General features: G+C 37.1%; 4 protein-coding genes across 4 annotated transcripts; all 4 read right to left on the bottom strand.

Annotated features, from left to right (window-relative positions):
• On the bottom strand, nt 1–1,541 carry LOC133979708 (zinc-binding protein A33-like). The gene has a single exon (XM_062418281.1). It carries the CDS (start codon nt 1,539–1,541, stop codon nt 114–116), a length of 1,428 nt encoding a protein of 475 aa, XP_062274265.1. The 3' UTR covers nt 1–113.
• Nucleotides 1,542–5,049: 3,508 nt separating this feature from the next.
• LOC133979704 (nuclear factor 7, brain-like) lies at nt 5,050–6,474 on the bottom strand. The gene has a single exon (XM_062418277.1). The coding sequence runs from the start codon at nt 6,472–6,474 to the stop codon at nt 5,050–5,052; it is 1,425 nt and encodes a 474-aa protein (XP_062274261.1).
• Nucleotides 6,475–9,707: 3,233 nt separating this feature from the next.
• On the bottom strand, nt 9,708–11,135 carry LOC133979485 (nuclear factor 7, brain-like). The gene has a single exon (XM_062418010.1). It carries the CDS (start codon nt 11,133–11,135, stop codon nt 9,708–9,710), a length of 1,428 nt encoding a protein of 475 aa, XP_062273994.1.
• A 4,646-nt stretch (nt 11,136–15,781) lies between these two features.
• LOC133979484 (zinc-binding protein A33-like) lies at nt 15,782–17,580 on the bottom strand. The gene has a single exon (XM_062418009.1). The coding sequence runs from the start codon at nt 17,578–17,580 to the stop codon at nt 16,153–16,155; it is 1,428 nt and encodes a 475-aa protein (XP_062273993.1). The 3' UTR covers nt 15,782–16,152.
• Between the last annotated feature and the right edge of the window lie 2,580 nt (nt 17,581–20,160).

The raw sequence follows: 20,160 nt of genomic DNA, 5'->3' as shown, positions 1-20,160 counted from the left end.
ATAATGTGTTTCATTGAGCAACAAAATTCAGTGACCCTCTACATGAAATCAAATCTGCTTCAGACAAAAGAAAAAAATAATCAAAATGTTGATAACACAAACCTTCCTGAACATCACAGAGAAATCTCAGTTTGACAGATTTTGATATCAGTGGTTTTAGCATCACCAGACTTTCCAATACTGAAATAAGGGAAGAGTTTCTCAGTGAAAGTGTCTTTGTAAGTGTAGATGGGCGTCTTGTCTTCAGGGTTGTAGATGGACACCTTCCCCTTGTCATAGTCCAGCTGGACTCTGATCCTCTGGAGACTCTTCTTTACTGTGACAGTCTTACCAAGACCATTAGTGTATTTTCTACTGCGATGCTTTAAACACCAGATTCCATATTTTGGTGAAGGATCTGCCTTTACCTTCATGTCAACTGACTCTTTAGTCAAACCCACATCCCAGACAGGATGGTCTCCCACCTCCACCTCCCAGCTGTGTTTCCCTGAGCTGAAGCCCTCAGAGCCCAGAACAGTGACATAATTAGTGTTTCTCTCTGGATTATCAGGGAGCTGCTGCTTTGTGTCTCCCTGTCTCACACTGGTCAGATCATCAGACAGATAAAGCCATCCACTGGCAGTGTTTGGGTCCAGAATAACAGGACTGAAGTGGACCTTCTCCTTCATCTTCTCCCAGACTCTGAAGGACAGGTTGCCCAGGTGTTTGGCCTCATCTATCAGCGCTCCTGAGACCAGCTGTGGATCTGACAGTGAGCTCTGGGCTCTGGCTCTGGTCTGAGTGTGTTTATAACTGCTGAGGAATGATACATTGTGTTTCTGCAGGTCTTCTTCAACAGCAGAGATACTGTCTGACAGAGAGGAGATCTGCTCCTGAATCTTCTTCATCTCTCTGCTCATAGTCTTCCCCTTTTGCTCCTCTTCCTCCCTCAGAGCTGCCAGTCTGGACTCCTCTTCCTCTTTCAGGAACTGTTGGAGCTTGTTGAACTCTGCTTTGATCTGCTTCTCTGTGGACAACAGCTGCTTCTTCAAATGTCGAATCATTTCATTGTATGTTTTCTCCACTTGTTTGTATTTGTCCCTCTCGTCCTGTAGAGACTTTAAGTCAGATTTCAGCTGGTCCTTCAGGTCACTGACTGCTTGTTCTACAGGAACCACCTTGTGACCGTTGTGGAGAGAAAACTCACAGACAGGACACACAGCTCTCTGTTCATCTTTACAGAACAATTTAGGCTCTTCTTGATGTTTGCTGCACACCACCTCCACCTTCTTTTCTCCTTTTTCTGTCTCAGATGATCCAGCTTTCTGTCTCCCAGCAAATGAGTCAGCTAGTTCCTTCAGTGAAACGTTCACACATGGATATTCCTTTGAAGATTTCCTTTTACAAATGGGACAGTTTTTGTTTTCAGTTTTTACCCAGAATTTTTGCAGACAGCTTGAACAGAAGCTGTGGCTGCAGCTCAGAGACACAGGATCTCTGAAAGTCTCTGAACACACATGGCAACTCAGGAAACTTTCAACAAGACCAATTTTCTCAGCCATTTTCTTTTTTGTCTAAATGATCTTTCAATAGTCAGACTCACCAAGTTACTGTTCCTTCACTTGATCACTTAAAATCCTTCAAACGAGTGTTTTCCAGCAGAGATCACACAACCTGTAATGGCGTCTCAGCTTTGATCAACAATGTCAAAGTCTACTTTCATTTGTACTCACTTATAGACATGAAATAAGCAGAGGATGGTTCTTTACTCCTTCAGGGAGGCATGAACGTTTCAACTGACTGACATTAAACCAGCTTTACAAGATTTTTTTTTCAACTAGCAGGAACGTGTACCAGGAAACATTTTGTACTTACATGTTTTGTTTATTTCCTCATAAATATTTTTTCTCACCTTGAACAATTTATTGTTGTTTTTTTCTTTTCTCCAAATGTTCTGTTTCAGTTACAATTTCATATATTTTACTGTTCAGGGTCACAGGAGGACTTGAGTCTGTCCCACCATGCAGTGGTTGAAAGATCACTATCATAAGATTAACAGCTGAGATTGAATTGTTCCTGAATGCAGAGCTGCAGGCTGACTCAGAGTACTACTCTTTCATTTTAGTTTCATTTAAGGTTGGTCAAATATTTAAATCAACTTTGTGTGTTTAAGCTGCAGCTCATAAGTGGGCGGCTGTGGCTCAGGAGTTAGAGCGGTCGCCAGTCCACCAGTCGATGTGTCCTTGGGCAAGACACTTAACCCCAAAAAATTGCTCCTGTTGCTGTGCCAACGATGTATGAATTCTCCCTTGTAAGTCGCTTTGGATAAAAGCGTCTGCTAAATGTAAATGTAAATAAGTAGCCTTAATCATGACGGCATAGCATGTGGTTTATTTTGTTTCAAGATGATTATTTTCTTAATTGTTTTAATATTTGTTCTCTGTTTTTTAGACAACTGGAGAGTGATCAGCAGAATAATAATGCATAATGCATAATAATGCATAAGAATAATGGATATTACCACAGAGACTATGAGAGTAATATGAGTGCAGCGCCCTCTGCTGGCCCCCTGCAGACTTGACTCAAACTCAGTCTCTCACATGGACTTCTCAAAAATGCTAAAATAAAATAACATAAAATAAGATAAGTTTCCTATTGTGTTATGTATTTTATGTTTCTATTATTTTATTATTTTATTTCTCTGCATAAGAATAATGGATATTACCACAGAGACTATAAGAGTATTATGAGTGCAGCGCCCTCTGCTGGCCCCCTGCAGACTTGGTGGGGTGCACCCTGAACTCAGGTAACAGTCTGTGAATCCCGTTTCTGGTGCACATTTTATCAGCTCCGTAAAAATAGAGATATTAACCGTGTTTTTATGGCTAAAATTGTGTTTTCTGTACCTTGTATGATGACTGATCACTGGAGAAAATACTGTATGTCAATATTACCGGTGTTTTGAATTGTTTAAGTCAGGTTGTTGAGTGCACCACGTTATCGGTGGTTTGCTAACTCAATCTCTGTATGTAAATAGTATGGAGTAGTTTAGGGTGACCATATTTTGATTTCCAAAAAAGAGGACACTCAGCCCGGCCACGAGATAGCCTACTTAAATGATACTCGCAGTTTACTCAAAGATTCCTTATAATTTTAATATATTTAAAGTTTATATGTATGGATAGAATATTTTGTTATATTACAAAATAATATGTCTCAAAGACAGAAATTCAGATAGGCTTTTCATAGGTTACTGAACTTTTTTTATTATGCCTCAATTGTAAAAAAATAAATAAAATTATATATATATATATATATAAATAAATGTAAAATAAATGTAAAATCGCTGGAATAAAATAATGGTTGAAGTAATGTTCTTGTAAAATAATAGCTCTCTTTTCAAGTCTTAGTGGACAAATAAATAAATAAATAATATGAAATAATGTTCTAAATAATACCCCTTCTGTATTAGAAAAACCTGTAGCTGTGGTGGTGTATCACAGTATGAAATGCCAACGCACCATCCGCTGCATTTACAGCATCCTCTGTTTTTCCGGGTTTCACAAAGAACTCAGTCAACTTTGCTGAACTGCTCAGCACCTTTATTGGACACAGACACATATGTACCAGCTTCGCACACGGTGCACTCAGCTAGTCCCGACCGGGTCGGTAAAATGGGAACTTTTTTCGCAGTTCATCTGTGAACGTGCATTTGCGCTTTGGCATCTTGAATGCTTCAGCTGCACCGGCGGTGTCTGCTGCTTTCTTGTTGTGAGTTTTGGAGATCCGCCCACAGAGCAGCCTCTCGGGGATTAGGTCACACACGCTAACCCAAACAATGACAACCGGGGGAGAGGGGGCACGCACACACATATACACACATATACACACACAGAAGGAAAACCGGACATTATCATCAATTAATAAAAACGCCCCGGACAGGACGTAAAAAGTGGACATGTCAGATTTACATTTTATTAAATAAAGTTGATTCAGAAAACTGTTTTTAAACATAATTGTACTGGTTTTTGTTTCTTTAATGCTGATCATCATCTCAACATTGCAGTTTATCAATCCATGTATACACCACCAAAATGACACACACAGTCTGCAGAAGCTCTGTCAGAATTAAACACTGAATTAAAATAAAACTATATTAAAACTCTTGTTTACAAAGAATAAAACAACACATTCACAACAGAAATAACTCATCAAAAGACTCAAGAACATAAAAATCTAAATCTGATGACTGAAACTGTCACAAAACAAACAATCAAAGCATTCAGTACAGTGGATATATACTACTATACAATGTTGTTTGACTAAAAACAAGATGCTGATAACCAGGATAATTAACAGCTTTGATTTGTTCATCTTTATTTTAAGAGGTGACACAACTAACTTACACACTAAATGTATTTTTATAAAAGCCAAGAAAGCATCAGAGCAATCAGAGTATTAAACAACATCAGTAAATATTCTGTTGAAATTCATTACACAGTCAGCATAACATCAAAAGCAGGAGTCACCATCTTTAATACATTTATTCTAAAGAGAAAATAAATAAATCCTGAACGGCTCAACGTCTTCAAAAAAATTCAGATGAGAACAAAAGTTACTGTCTTCATGAACAAATCAGATCTGTTGAAGAACAAAAGAACAAACAATAATCAATCAGAGCCAGAATGATTTTTGATACACTGAACAACTGAGACTCTGAGTTTAAAGTGTAAAAAAAACTGAATTACTGTAACTCATCAAAAGATTGATTTCTAGTTACAATGATGATTACAAGTTTAAAAAGTTCCCCACCTGTATTATTTCATACAGTCATTACTGTGTTTATTATATCTATATTATATTGTGTTCTGAACAAAAACAAGATGCTACTAACCAGGTTAAAAAGTTATAATAAAAACAGATTTGATTTGTACCTTTATAAAAGTTCAACCTCAGATGATGTAACACAGTCTCAGTGATACAGTGATCTGACAGAAATCTGCTTCAGACAAAAAACATCAAAATAAAAAAGTAAAATCAAAATGTTGATAACACAAACATTCCTGAATATCACAGAGAAATCTCAGCTTGACATATTTTGATATCAGTGGTTTTAGCATCACCAGCTGATCCAATACTGAAATAAGGGAAGAGTTTCTCAGTGAAAGTGTCTCTGTGAGTGTAGATGTGAGTCTTGTCTTCAGGGTCGTAGAAGGACACCTCCCCCCTTTCATAGCCCAGTTGGACTCTGATCCTCTGGAGACTCTTCTTTACTCTGACATTCTTATTAAGACCATTAGTGTATTTTCCATCACCATGCCACAAACACCAGAATCCATACTTTGGTGTAGCAAATGTCTTTCCCTTCCTGTCAACTGACTCTTTAGCCAAACCTATATTCCAGTCAGGATGGTCTCCCACCTCCACCTCCCAGCTGTGTTTCCCTGAGTTGAAACCCTGAGAGCCCAGAACAATGGGAGCACTAGTGTTTCTCTCTGGATTATCAGGGAGCTGCTGCTTTGTGTCTCCACATCTCACACTGGTCAGATCATCAGACAGATAAAGACGGGGGTATGCAGTGTTTGGGTCTAGAATAACAGGATTGAAGTGGACCTTCCCCTTCATCTTCTCCCAGACTCTGAAGGACAGGTTGCCCAGGTGTTTGGCCTCATCTATCAGCGCTCCTGAGACCAGCTGTGGATCTGACAGTGAGCTCTGGGCTCTGGCTCTGGTCTGAGTGGGTTTATAACTGCTGAAGAATGACACGTTGTGTTTCTGCAGGTCTTCTTTAACAGCAGAGATACTGTCTGACAGAGAGGAGATCTGCTCCTGAATCCTCTTCACCTCTCTGCTCATAGTCTTCCCCTTCTGCTCCTCTTCCTCCCTCAGAGCTGCCAGTCTGGACTCCTCTTCCTCTTTCAGGAACTGGTGGAGCTTGTTGAACTCTGCTCTGATCTGCTTCTCTGTGGACAACAGCTGCTTCTTGGAGTGTTGAATCATTTCATTGTATGTTTTCTCCACTTGTTCATATTTGTCCTTCTTGTCCTGTAGAGACTTTAAGTCAGATTTCAGCTGGTCCTTCAGGTCACTGACTGCTTGTTCTACAGGAACCACATTGTGACTGTTATGGAGAGAAAACTCACAGACAGGACACACAGCTCTCTGTTCATCTTTACAGAACAATTTAGGCACTTCTTGATGTTTGCTGCACACCACCTCCACCTTGTTTTCTCCTTTTTCTGTCTCAGATGATCCAGCTTTCTGTTTCCCAGCAAAGGAGTCAGCTAGTTCCTTCAGTGTGAAGTTAACTCCAGGATTGTCTTTGGAGAATTTTCTTTTACAAATGGGACAGTTTTTGTTTTTAGCTTGTTCCCAGAATTTTTGCAGACAGCTTGAACAGAAGCTGTGGCTGCAGCTCAGAGACACAGGATCTCTGAAAGTCTCTGAACACACATTACAGTCCAAGTAACTTCTGAGATGAGCTTTCTCAGCCATGTTATCTATTTTCCAAATTGTTCAAAGAAAGACTCACCGATTTTTAATTTCCAGTTTGGCTTTTACAGTCCTCCAAGTGAACATTGTTCCGTCAGAGATCCCGACCCTGTAATGGCATTGTGGCTCTGTTCAAAATGTCAGAATCAGCATTCACCTTCACCCTCCTCCATTTGTTAATCATTAATGGTAATAAAAACTGCTTTCTGTTTTTATTTTACCAACAGATCGAAGAAGATGTGTCCTAAAACCTGTGCACTTTGTCCAGAATAAACTTTTATGTCTTAAGGTCAGTGACAGAAATATAAACACAGACAGGAAGGTTAAGATTTTTATCCCGCTAATGTAGCAGATGTGTACTGCATCACAAAGTTAAACACACTTCAGGTCACAGTGAAGACTGATGATCTGATGGAAAAACACTGATAATAGTCTCAAGATGACATTTATTTACTGTATGATGTGAGGAAATATTAATTATGTGTGTTTGTAAGTGTCTTTGTTCATAAGCCATTTTAATTTTTTAGGATGGAAAAGACAGTGTCAGTGTCAGTGTTAGTACCTTTTTTTCTTGTTACACTTATTTACTCGTCTTTGAACTCTGTGTGTTACATGTTTTATTCGCCTGCTCCTGCCCTTTAGACTCTAAGGTGCATCAGTGCATTGTGATACACAGAGTAGTTCTCATGTACTTCCTTATGATGTGTGCTTTTATATCATTTTTAAAAAACAACAGCTGCATACTTTTCTGTCCATTTCTGTCATCATAAATAATCCAATGTGAGTATTTCTCTTCAGAAATGACCAGGCATAAATAATAGCAATATAATATTTATTAATATTAAATACTCTCAGCACTTCATGTACAGGACACAGTATGAATGTAAAAAGTGTTTTCAACTGAATACAAAAATACAGTTTTCACAGTTTTCTGCCAAACAAGAAACAAAGAGACAATACACCTGTAATAAACTGACTGAAGTGTTGACTTCAATATCAATCTGTTATTATTCATCACATGAATGTTTGTCCAGACAGTTTTACAAATTGAGTAACATTTTTAAATACACAAACGTCCCCCTAAATGCAGTTAATCTCACTTTTTCATTTCACATTAAAATGTTTTATTGAGTTAAGATGATCTCATTGTTTCCTTAACTTATAGATTTTAGTCCATGATAAGACTGAATTTAGTCTTTTTGTTCCAAGTTTAGACAAAGTAGAATCTTGTTTGTCTCAATTTCCTATCTGGACTTTCTAAAAATCTGTGGCATTGGTTTGACAATAAACACACATTTGCCTCCAAAAATGTAAAAAAAAAAAAAAAAAAAAAGATTTCAATGTCACCATCTCTGATGTGTATGAGCATAGATACAGGTTTCAAGATAAAAAGCAGGATTTTGAAGCAAAGCATATGATGAATGTTTTTTAGTAAATTCATCAGATGACTCCTTTGTACAAGGACTGTATTTATGTTCAATTTTGAGTTACTTTACTTGAGTATTTCTACTGTATATGATGCTACTTTATACTCCACTCCTCTACATTTCAGAGGGAAATATTGTACTTTCTACTCCATTACATTTATTTTGCAGCTTTAGTTACTTTTCAGATGAAGATTTGACACAATGGATAATACAACAAGCATTTAAAATACAATACATTGTTAAAGAGGAAACCAGTGGTTTCTAACCTTTTTGTCTTTTGACGTCTTACAAAAAGCAGTGTGTAGTCGGGCTCACATTTCAGATGTCTGTGAGTTGTTAACTGCTCCACCAAATGGTGATTTTTTCCTCTAAACTTCTCACATGGTTTCCTCTCAATAAATGTTCAAATGATCCAATATTTCAGCAAAAATCAAAGATTAGAGAAAAAGTCCAAAAACGGAAAACAGATTTGTGTTTCAGAACTTTGTTTTTTCTTCTTTCCTCTCCCATTAATCATCTCACCACCCCTCACATTTATCTCATGACACTTTAGAGGGGCCCAACCAGGGACTTTAGGCTCCATGAAAAGATATCACATTGGGCCCCACCACCTGGCACAATTGCTGTAACCTAAACTGGCCCATTCAAAGCTTTAGAATACTCTACCTGTTTTGTTTCCAAACTCTCTTTTACTCCAAAACTAACTGTACAGTGTTTCTTGACATTGAGTAGTAAATATAACACTGTGCAGACCTGCATGCAGCATTCTGCATGAAGCGGAATTCACTATTTTGATTAAAGACTGACACTCTCTATAAGTAATGTGCTGAAGGTAATCTTTTACAATCTAACTTTAATGTTAAAATTCATGAATAGAAAATGATCTTAACATTAATGAATAACTTAAATATAAATATAAATTAAATATAAATTAACCTCATCAATTAAAATCAATTAACATTATCATCTTTAGAATGATATAACCTAAATAATAAAATCAGCAGCACATACCAACTAAGTATACTACTATTTTTTATCATTGAAAAGGATTTAATCATTTTTCTTTATTTAATACAAATAATAAAAAAGAAACATGTCATTCAACACAATGCAGCTCACCTCCTCCTTCAGTTTGCAGTAGACCTAGTTCATTATTATGGGGGTCAGAGGGGCTGCTGAACCTGGGGATGGATCTGTTTGTAGTGGCACCAGGAGTTGGTACAATTTATTTTCAATAACTTGCTAAAAGTTTACCTGCAATGATTAAATGTCAGCTAAAAGAGGAGTGAAATACAAACACTGATATTAACAGTAACTAACGTTAGGGGAGCAAAACTAACATTAATGTGTTTCACTGTGGACTGAGTTGAGTTGAAAGGTTTATTGATCAAAATAGATATTGAAGTCTTTTAAAAGTGACTTTAAAAGAAAAAAAAACATTTTTTGGTGAAGCAGGACACTCTCCCTTCCTGTCAATTGACTGTACCTTGATTTGTACCTTTATAAAAGTTCAACCTCAGATGATGTAACACAGTCTCAGTGATGATTTTATTTTTTTTTGGATCAAACTTTATTTATCTTGATAATGTGATCTAAATAGATACTGAAGTCAGAATATATAAGTAATAGTTTTATTAGTCTTTTAAAATGACTTTTTTATTGAAAACTATTATTGATGTTTCTGTTTTTTACTTGAAAACCAGTTTGGATAATTTGTTTTAATTGAGCAATAAAATTCAGTGACCCTCAACATGAAAAAATAATAAAAAAGTAAAATCAAAATGTTGATAACACAAACCTTCCTGAACATCACAGAGAAATCTCAGTTTGACAGATTTTGATATCAGTGGTTTTAGTATCACCAGCTGATAACATATTAAAATAAGGGAAGAGTTTCTCAGTGAAAGTGTCTCTGTAAGTGAATACGTGAGTCTCGTCTTCAGGGTCGTAGAAGGACACCTCCCCCCTGTCATAGTCCAGCTGGACTCTGATCCTCTGGAGACTCTTCTTCACTGTGAAAGTGGTACCAAGACCATTAGTGTATTTTCCACTGCGATGCAGTAAACACCAGATTCCAGATTTTGTTGAAGCAGGACACTTTCCCTTCCTGTCAACTGACTCTTTAGCCAAACCCACATTCCAGCCAGGATGGTCTCCCACCTCCACCTCCCAGCTGTGTTTCCCTGAGCTGAAGCCCTCAGAGCCAAGAACAGTGGCATAATTAGTGTTTCTCTCTGGATTATCAGGAAGCTGCTGTTTTGTGTCTCCAAGTCTCACACTGGTCAGATCATCAGACAGATAGAGCCGGGGATCTGCAGTGTTTGGGTCCAGAATGACAGGACTGAAGTGGACCTTCTCCTTCATCTTCTCCCAGACTCTGAAGGACAGGTTGCCCAGGTGTTTGGCCTCATCTATCAGCACTCCTGAGACCAGCTGTGGATCTGACAGTGAGCTCTGGGCTCTGGCTCTGGTCTGAGTGGGTTTATAACTGCTGAGGAATGACACGTTGTGTTTCTGCAGGTCTTCTTCAACAGCAGAGATACTGTCTGACAGAGAGGAGATCTGCTCCTGAATCTTCTTCATCTCTCTGCTCATAGTCTTCCCCTTCTGCTCCTCTTCCTCCCTCAGAGCTGCCAGTCTGGACTCCTCTTCCTCTTTCAGGAACTGGTGGAGCTTGTTGAACTCTGCTCTGATCTGCCTCTCTGTGGACAACAGCTGCTTCTTGAAGTGTTCAATCATTTCATTGTATGTTTTCTCCACTTGTTTGTATTTGTTCCTCTTGTCCTGTAGAGGCTTTAAGTCAGATTTCAGCTGGTCCTTCAGGTCACTGACTGCTTGTTCTACAGGAACCACCTTGTGACCGTGGTGGAGAGAAAACTCACAGACGGTACACACAGCTCTCTGTTCATCTTTACAGAACAATCTAGGCTCTTCTTGATGTTTGCTGCACACCACCTCCACCTTCTTTTCTCCTTTTTCTGTCTCAGATGACCCAGCTTTCAGTCTCCCAGCAAATGAGTCAGCTAGTTCCTTCAGTGAAAAGCTCACCCCAGGTTCTTCTTTGGAGGATTTTCTTTTACAAATGGGACAGTTTTTGTTTTTAGCTTGTTCCCAGAATTTTTGCAGACAGCTTGAACAGAAGCTGTGGCTGCAGCTCAGAGACACAGGATCTCTGAAAGTCTCTGAACACACATGGCAGCTCAGGTAACGTTCAAAAAGAGCATCTTTCTCAGCCATTATCTCTGTTGTCTAAATGATCTTTCAATAGTCAGACTCACCAAGTTACTGTCCCTTCACTTGATCACTTCAAATCTTTCAAATGTGTATTTCCAGCAGAGATCTCACAACCTGTAATGGCGTCTCAGCTCTGATCAACAATGTCAAAGTTTACTTTCACTTTTAACTGTTAGTAAATTATTAATATCAGGAAATGATGTGATGTATCTTTGTCACCAGCAGATGGTGCCATCAAGACGTCTTTCAGAGGTACATTTTTAATTCTTCATTCATTACAGTAAAGTTTCCATGTACAGTCATCTGTAGGCTAAACAAACATTAAAGATTTAAACATTTTAGCTCATATAAATTCAACAAACCTGAAACTTTAGTCCTCCAGTGAGCTGTGAACACTTCAGCTTTCACAGAGCATGTAGGTACTGAGTGAAACTGGTTTATTTAGCCTTCATTTGACCTTTTCTGTCTTGTACAGCTTGCTGCTATCATCTATTGCACAGCTCAAATGTTACCCTGCAATAAAGGAATAAAAGTGGAATATCAATTGAGAGTTTATATGTTTATATTAAGTCCATCTGACAAAAAGTATTTAAGATTTATTTAATGAGCGTTTTTTAAACAAAAGGAAGTAACATTCTGAACTATTTACAATGATTCATTTTCATCCTTTTTCCAACAGTATATGTGCAAACAACACTAGTGATACAGAGAGCAGAAAGTAGAAAATATAACATATGTGCTGCTGCTTTTATCAGTCATGATGATGTCACTGATTTACATTTTAACAGTGAAACATTTGTGGCATAAAGTGTTTGGCAGGAGGCAAATATATCTCCAACCTCGTCCTTTAATTTAAAGTGAGTATTGTTGAACAGAACATCAAGTGATGATGAAGCAGCAGGATTATAAAGTGGGTGACCTTTGACCTCATGTCACAGAATATAGTCTTGCTGAACCAGACTGAATTAAACAAATACACAACCTCAAGTCTTTTTTTCACTTTAATCTTTCAAATCGTTAAAATGATGAAAGCCAACATAAAAATAATCTTTATACAACATTTAAATCACAATCCGTATCAACACTTTTAATGAAGAAGTACAAAGTCTCAAACTGATAATAGATTTATTTCTGGAAGAAACTGTTGTATATGATTTATTTTAAATTTAACAGCCTCTTTTAAATCAGTGTACCAATATAAATGAATGATGAAACATGATGTCATCCACAGCAGTAGCATCAACCCTGCCTTGTTGATTAGGCAGCTTTGTGAATTGGTTAATTAGGAACTTTAAGTGCCGATTAGTGGTAAAATAAAATGTGTACTTAGTGACTACAGGCAGGTAATTGGTAGGCGGGGCTGTCACATCAGTGCAACTAGAAACACCTGCACCCACCTCACCTCTTTAATGTCTTCCAGGATCTTTATTTTTACTAACCAACATCCTCTCCACTGATGTTACTGACATGCCGTCTCTTTTTGCACGTTAACTTACATGTTGTAAGTAAAACCATTATTTTAAAACAATACTTAACATGGCATGAGTCTGCACTGAGAAGTCATGACAATCTCTTGGCTTTATTTCTAACATGCACCACAGTTTGAGGTACTGAACAGATTAACATGTTTTGAGATGTTTGCCGGTGAAATGCGTGTAAAGAAACAGTTTCTACACCATTTAATCATCCAAACATAACAGTTTTCTTCTCATTTAAACATCCTTATCGTAGCAGAAAGGAGTCGAGGTTATGAAGAGTAAACAGAAGAATGTAAAACACACTCAGGCTTGTAGTTTTTGTAAAAGGTTGATTTATTTACTTACTCTTACACTTTTTATACAATCTTCATCATGTCTGAAAATATCTTTTTAGAGGTTTCTTTTCATGGTATTTTATTCGTCCTTTATGATTGTGGCCAACACACAAAAAACAAAAAACATAATATCTACATTCAGTAGTTGTCTGGTGAGAGTTCACTTTACACTCACTGCAAATGGCTTTTACATGGATATTATGTAATACTGAATATTTCTGCGGAAGCATGTTCCTTTAACAAATCAAATACTCATTATTTAATAAAATCTGACATATATATATATATATACTCTTTAATATCTTAATATTATAAAATAGTTCTTGTTTCGTCCCATTTTCTGCAAATAAATTAGGAAATAAATATTCAAAGGAATGTTATATTTCATCTGCTCATTAGAGGCACATTAAATCCTTAATTAATGTAAACAGGGCTTTCAGTAGATGAATAAAACTTGATTTAGAAACTCAGAACAAATTACAACTTAATATTCTACATGTAATTATGACCTGTGGGTATTTTCAGTGTGGTAACTTCTTATATTTCTACATGAAAGCAGACAGAGAGTAATACATGTAAATGCAGTCTAAAGGTCATGTGTCTACAAAGTTAAAGAAGTGAACAAATCTTAACCTAAATATATTTTTTTCAAGTGTTTCATGAAGGACTTTTACATAAATAAATCATCTGAATGTATTTATTATTTCACTCATTTCTTGCAAATACGTCCCCTCAACTAACTGTAACATTGTTGTTCAAATCTCATGGCAAATATTTATTCCATATAATAATACATGGAAAAAACATCCATATAAAATGTTAACCTTTTTATTTTGTAGATAGAAAATTAAACAATATTTAACTCTTGTGCTGTTTATATAGAGGCGTTGGCCTTTTTTACACATCATGACATTTAAAGGAAAGGTTCACAGTTATTAAAGTCTTTCTTAAAACAACAATCAGGACCCTAAATGGATATTAAAATATGTTTTTCTTGCCGTAATTATTCCCCCTGTTCATATTGACCATTAGAAGATCCCTTCATAATGCACTTACAATGTAATCCACAGTCCTCCTGCTGTGCAAAAACATATTTAAAAGTTTTTATCTGAAGCTAATATGAAGCTTCTGTCATAAGCTGGAAACACAAAGAGGGAATGTAACGCTACAAAGACTGTAAATGTGTCAGATATCCACTTGATATGACTAACTCAGACTCCTTAAACTTTAACATTTAAATGCATTTTTGCACTAAATGACTATGTGGACAGATGTTGGATTTTGGACCCCATCACTTACATTGAAAGCACATTTGAAGTGGATCTTTTAATAGCAAGTATGAACAAGAGGATTGATTTCACCTGACTGTAGTTTTAAGACACACTTGAAAAATGTTGAATCTATCCTTTAAGTAGACTGCAGGGACATTTTAATTACTTGACATTTAGCAGGTATGTTATTAGCTCACTTCTTAGCACATTTCTAGCTCATAATGTATAGTGACTCTAGTGATGTGATGATACACTGCTCGCTATTTATTAGCTATGAGGTTTAACTGTTATAACAGTTTTGCTACTAAAATCCAAACAGATGTGTCCTTCAGGTGCGCTTTCAAAAAATAATGTTTTACACCACATGGTCAGGAGTTTGTAGACACCCAGACATTACACCTATATGTTATATCTGTATATGAGCATTAATCTGCTGCTATAACAGCCTCCACTCTTCTGGTTTCAGCAGATTTTGGATCCTGGCTACAGAGATTTGCTCTGATGACGGGGGACGTCGCCTGGCTCGTTCATCCCAGAGATGACAGTTGGGGTTGAGGTCAGTGTCACTCTTCCACACCAAACTGGGAGATTATTTCTTTATGGAGCTGGCTTTGTGCACTGTGGCATTGCCGTGTTGAAACAGGAAAATAACCTTTCCCCAAACTGGGGCTGCACCAGCTGTTCGTAAATCCATCTCTACGTCTTTAAATTCTTCCTACTAACTAGTTTCAAACTTGTGATTTACTAAATGAGGTTGCACCATAAAAACCTAAATGTTTTAGCTAGGCAACACTACATACAGTACAGTGTGTAAACTGGTTGCTAGGAAACATCAGTAGTGTCATCCAATAGGAAACTGACTGACTGAAACTGTCACAAAACTGAAACAATCAAAGCATTCAGTACAGTGGATATATACTACTATACAATGTTGTTTGACTAAAAACAAGATGCTGATAACCAGGATAATTAACAGCTTTGATTTGTAAAGTTTGTGGCCTGATGATGTGATACAGTTTCAGCATTTTGTAGTCATATTTTCTTGTGGATTCATCTTTGTTTTAAGAGGTGACACAACTAACTTACACACTAAATCTATTTTTTAAAAGCCAAGAAAGCATCAGAGCAATCAGAGTATTAAACAACATCAGTAAATATTCTGTTGAAATTCATTACAAAGTCAGCATAATATCAAAAGCAGGAGTAACCATCTTTAATACATTTATTCTAAAGAGAAAATAAATAAATCCTGAACGGCTCAACGTCTTTAAAACAATTCAGATGGGAACAAAAGTTTAGGTTGTTCATGATTTTCCATAAAAACAAGAAAATAAACAATATCTGTGACAACAAATCAAATCTGTTGAAGAACAAAAGAACAAATAATAATCAATCAGAGCCAGAAGGATTTTTGATACACTGAACAACTGAGACTCTGAGTTTAAAGTGTAAAAAACTGAATTAACTTGATTTCTAATTACAATGAAAGTTTGAAAAGTTCCCCACCTGTATTATTTCATACAGTCATTACAGTGTTTATTATATCTATATTATATTGTGTTCTGAATAAAAACAAGATGCTACTAACCAGGTTTAAAAATTATAATAAAAACAGATTTGATTTGTACCTTTTATAAAAGTTCAACCTCAGATGATGTAACACAGTCTCAGTGATACAGTGATGATTTTATTTATCTTCATATAATGTGATCTAAATAGATATATTTAAGTCTTTAAAAAGTGACTTTAGAGAACAAAAAACAATTATAAAAGATATTGTATCTGCTTTGTACATTAAAACCAGTTTGGATCATTTGTTTCATTAAGCAACAAAATTCAGTGACCCTCAACATGAAATCAAATCTGCTTCAGACAAAAGAAAAAATGATTAAAGAAAAGTCAATCAAAATGTTGATAACACAAACCTTCCTGAACATCACAGAGAAATCTCAGTTTGACAGATTTTGATATCAGTGCCTTTAGCATCACCAGACTTTCCAATACTGAAATAAGGGAAGAGTTTCTCAGTGAAAGTGTCTCTGTGAGTGTAGATGTGAGTCTCGTCTTCAGGGTCGTAGAAGGACACCTCCCCCCTGTCATAGTCCAGCTGGACTCTGATCCTCTGGAGACTCTTCTTCTCTGTGACAGTATTACCAACAACATCAGTGTATTTTCCACTGCGATGCGTTAAACACCAGAATCCATATTTTGGTTCTACAAATATCTCTCCCTTCCTGTCAACTGACTCTTTAGCCAAACCCACTAACCAGTGAGGATGGTCTCCCACCTCCACCTCCCAGCTGTGTTTCCCTGAGCTGAAACCCTCAGAGCCCAGAACATTGGCATAATTAATGTTTCTCTCTGGATTATCAGGGAGCTGCTGATATGTGTCTCCTTGTCTCACACTGGTCAGATCATCAGACAGATAAAGCCATCCACTGGCAGTGTTTGGGTCCAGAATGACAGGACTGAAGTGGACCGTCTCCTTCATCTTCTCCCAGACTCTGAAGGACAGGTTGCCCAGGTGTTTGGCCTCATCTATCAGCGCTCCTGAGACCAGCTGTGGATCTGACAGTGAGCACTGGGCTCTGGCTCTGGTCTGAGTGTGTTTATAACTGCTGAGGAATGAAACGTTGTGTTTCTGCAGGTCTTCTTCAACAGCAGAGATACTGTCTGACAGAGAGGAGATCTGCTCCTGAATCTTCTTCATCTCTCTGCTCATAGTCTTACCCTTCTGCTCCTCTTCTTTCCTCAGAGCTGCCAGTCTGGACTCCTCTTCCTCTTTCAGGAACTGGTGGAGCTTGTTGAACTCTGCTCTGATCTGCCTCTCTGTGGACAACAGCTGCTTCTTGGAGTGTTGAATCATTTCATTGTATGTTTTCTCCACTTGTTTGTATTTGTCCATCTTGTCCTGTAGAGGCTTTAAGTCAGATTTCAGCTGGTCCTTCAGGTCACTGACTGCTTCTTCTACAGGAACTACCTTGTGATCTTTTTGGTGAGGAAAATCACAGGAAGGACACACAGCTCTCTGTTCATCTTTACAGAACAATTTAGGCTCTTCTTGATGTTTGCTACACACCACCTCCACCACCTTTTCTCCCTTTTCTGTCTCAGATGATCCAGCTTTCTGTCTCCCAGCAAATGAGTCAGCTAGTTCCTTCAGTGAAAAGTTCACATATGGACGATCCTTTGAAGATTTCCTTTTACAAATGGGACAGTTTCTGTTTTCAGCTTGTTTCCAGAATTTTTGCAGACAGCTTGAACAGAAGCTGTGGCTGCAGCTCAGAGACACAGGATCTCTGAAAGTCTCTGAACACACATGGCAACTCAGGAAACTTTCAACAAGACCAATTTTCTCAGCCATTTTCTTTGTTGTCTAAATTATCTTTCAATAGTCAGACTCACCAAGTTACTGTTCCTTCACTTGATCACTTCAAATCCTTCAAACGAGTGTTTTCCAGCAGAGGTCTCACAACTTGTAATGGCGTCTCAACTCTGATAAACAATGTCAAAGTCTACTTTCATTTGTACTCACTTATAAACATGAAATAAGCAGAGGATGGTCCTTTACTTCTTCAGGGAGGCGTGAACATTTCAACTGACTGACATTAAACCAGCTTTACAAGATTGTTTTTTCAACTAGCAGGAACATGTACCAGGAAACATTTTCTACTTACATGTTTTGTTTATTTCCTCATACGTATTTTTTCTTACCTTGAACAATTTATTGTTGTTTTTTTCTTTTCTCCAAATGTTCTGTTTCAGTTACAATTTCATATATTTTACTGTTCAGGGTCACAGGAGGACTTGAGTCTGTCCCACCATGCAGTGGTTGAAAGGTCATTATCATAAGATTAACAGCTGAGATTGAAATGTTCCTGAATGCAGAGCTGCAGGCTGACTCAGAGTACACCTCTTTTAATTTAGTATCATTTAAGGTTGGTCAAATATTTAAATCAACGTTGTGTGTTTAAGCTGCAGCTCATAAGTAGCCTTAATCATGTGGGCATAGCATGTGGCTTATTTTGTTTCAAAATGATTATTTTCTCAATTGTTTTAATATCTGTTTTCTGTTTTTTAGACAACTTGAATGATCAGCAGTCCCTGAGCCTATAGCCTTTAAGCATTACTCACTTCTATGATGTTAAATAAACTAAATATCTGTATATTTCTCTTTGAGTACCAGAGGACCTGACAACCTTATGCACAGAGACGGCATTCACAGACTGTTACTTGTGTTACATGTAAATTAAATCAACAATACCGCATACATGATGGTAAAAGGAGTAATATCCCACACTCAGTCTCTCATATCGACATCTAAAAAAAAAAAAAAAAGCTTTTTTGTTTGTTTGGTTGTTTTTTATTGGACTGGGATGGGCAAGTGGAGATCAGTAGGGGGGAGTGTTGCAGAGTTAATGATTCCACTTGCCATTTCTAACTGTCCTGTTTTTAATATATATTTGCACTGATTTTAATTGGTAATGTGTCTGTTTCCTATTGTGTTATGTATTTTATTATTTTATTATTCATTTTCTCTGCATAAAAATAATGGATATTACCACAGAGACTATAAGAATAATATGAGTGCAGCGCCCTCTGCTGGCCCCCTGCAGACTTGGTGGGGTGCACCCTGAACTCAGGTAACAGTCTGTGAATGCCGTTTCTGTGGTAGGTGCACATTTTATCAGCTCCGTAAAAATAGAGATATTAACCGTGTTTTATGGCTAATAGTGTGTTTTCTGTACCTTGTATGATGACTTAAGCCTCCGATCACTGGAGAAAATACTGTATGTCAATATTACCGGTGTTTTGAATAGTTTAAGTCAGGTTGTTGAGAGCACCACGTTATCAGTGGTCAAACGTATCTTATTTTATGTTATTTTATTCTAACATTTTTGAAAAGTCCATGTGAGAGACTGAGTTTGAGTCAAGTCTACAGTTGCACAGCAGAGGGCGCTGCACTCATATTACTCTCATAGTCTCTGTGGTAATATCTATTATTCTAATGCAGAGAAAATAAAATTAAAATAACAAAATACATAACACAATAGGAAACAGACAAATGACCAGATAGATTAAAAATGGCAAGTGGAATTATTAACTCTGCTACACATGCAGACTATAAAAGCCTGTGTTACAATGCAGTAAGCTCTCTATCAAAGCAGCAGCTGATCCATCCAGATACCCAGACCACAGAGTGATCAAACATATAGATATAACCTGGAGCAGTGACACTCCTGCTGCTTTTTCGCTGAAGCAATTGTTGACTATTAGGCTGACTACTATTTTGAGTTGTGTGTGTATATAGATAACTGTTTGTATATTAGTTCATGTTAAAGTTGTATTAGTTATACTATGAGTATCATATTTTGTGGGCTGAAGCTATATTAATATAACCTGTGTGTAATTGTATTATTGATTTTTAATGTCTTAATGATTGAAAATAAAAGAGAGAGAGAGAAGGGAAAACATGATAAGATGATGAGGAAGAATGCAAGTTTTATTTTGTAAATGTCAATCAAATGATAATTTGACAGAACAGTGATGATTTTTTTTTTGGCTTTGTGGTTACAAGGCCAGGTCTTCCTCCTCCTCTTCTTCATCCTTCATCCTTCCATCATCTTCATAATCTTCATCCTCGTCTGCATCATAACCATCGGAGATCTTCATTCTTCAGTAGGGCTGGTTCCTGTAGTGAACATTACAGTAGGGCTGAAGTGGTGAGTCGACCCCTGAGTCTGTCAGAAAAGTTTGATGTCTTGTTTTCTTTCTTTTTATTGATAATTGAGGTTTTCTTTAAATATTGTTGTTATTGTTAAATTTTTATTTTGTTGAGTTTAGAAAAGGAAGAATAGGGTTAAACGAACCACCTGTGGGGTAGAGACAACAAAAATAGGATTTATCAAACCAAAATAGGAATAAATAGTTTAATTATAGCCTA

The sequence above is a fragment of the Scomber scombrus genome, chromosome 4 (genome assembly GCF_963691925.1).
Source record: "Scomber scombrus chromosome 4, fScoSco1.1, whole genome shotgun sequence".
NCBI classification, from domain to species: Eukaryota; Metazoa; Chordata; class Actinopteri; order Scombriformes; family Scombridae; genus Scomber; species Scomber scombrus.
Note: the sequence above shows the minus strand (reverse complement) of the source record. Positions and strands in the feature narration are given on the sequence as shown.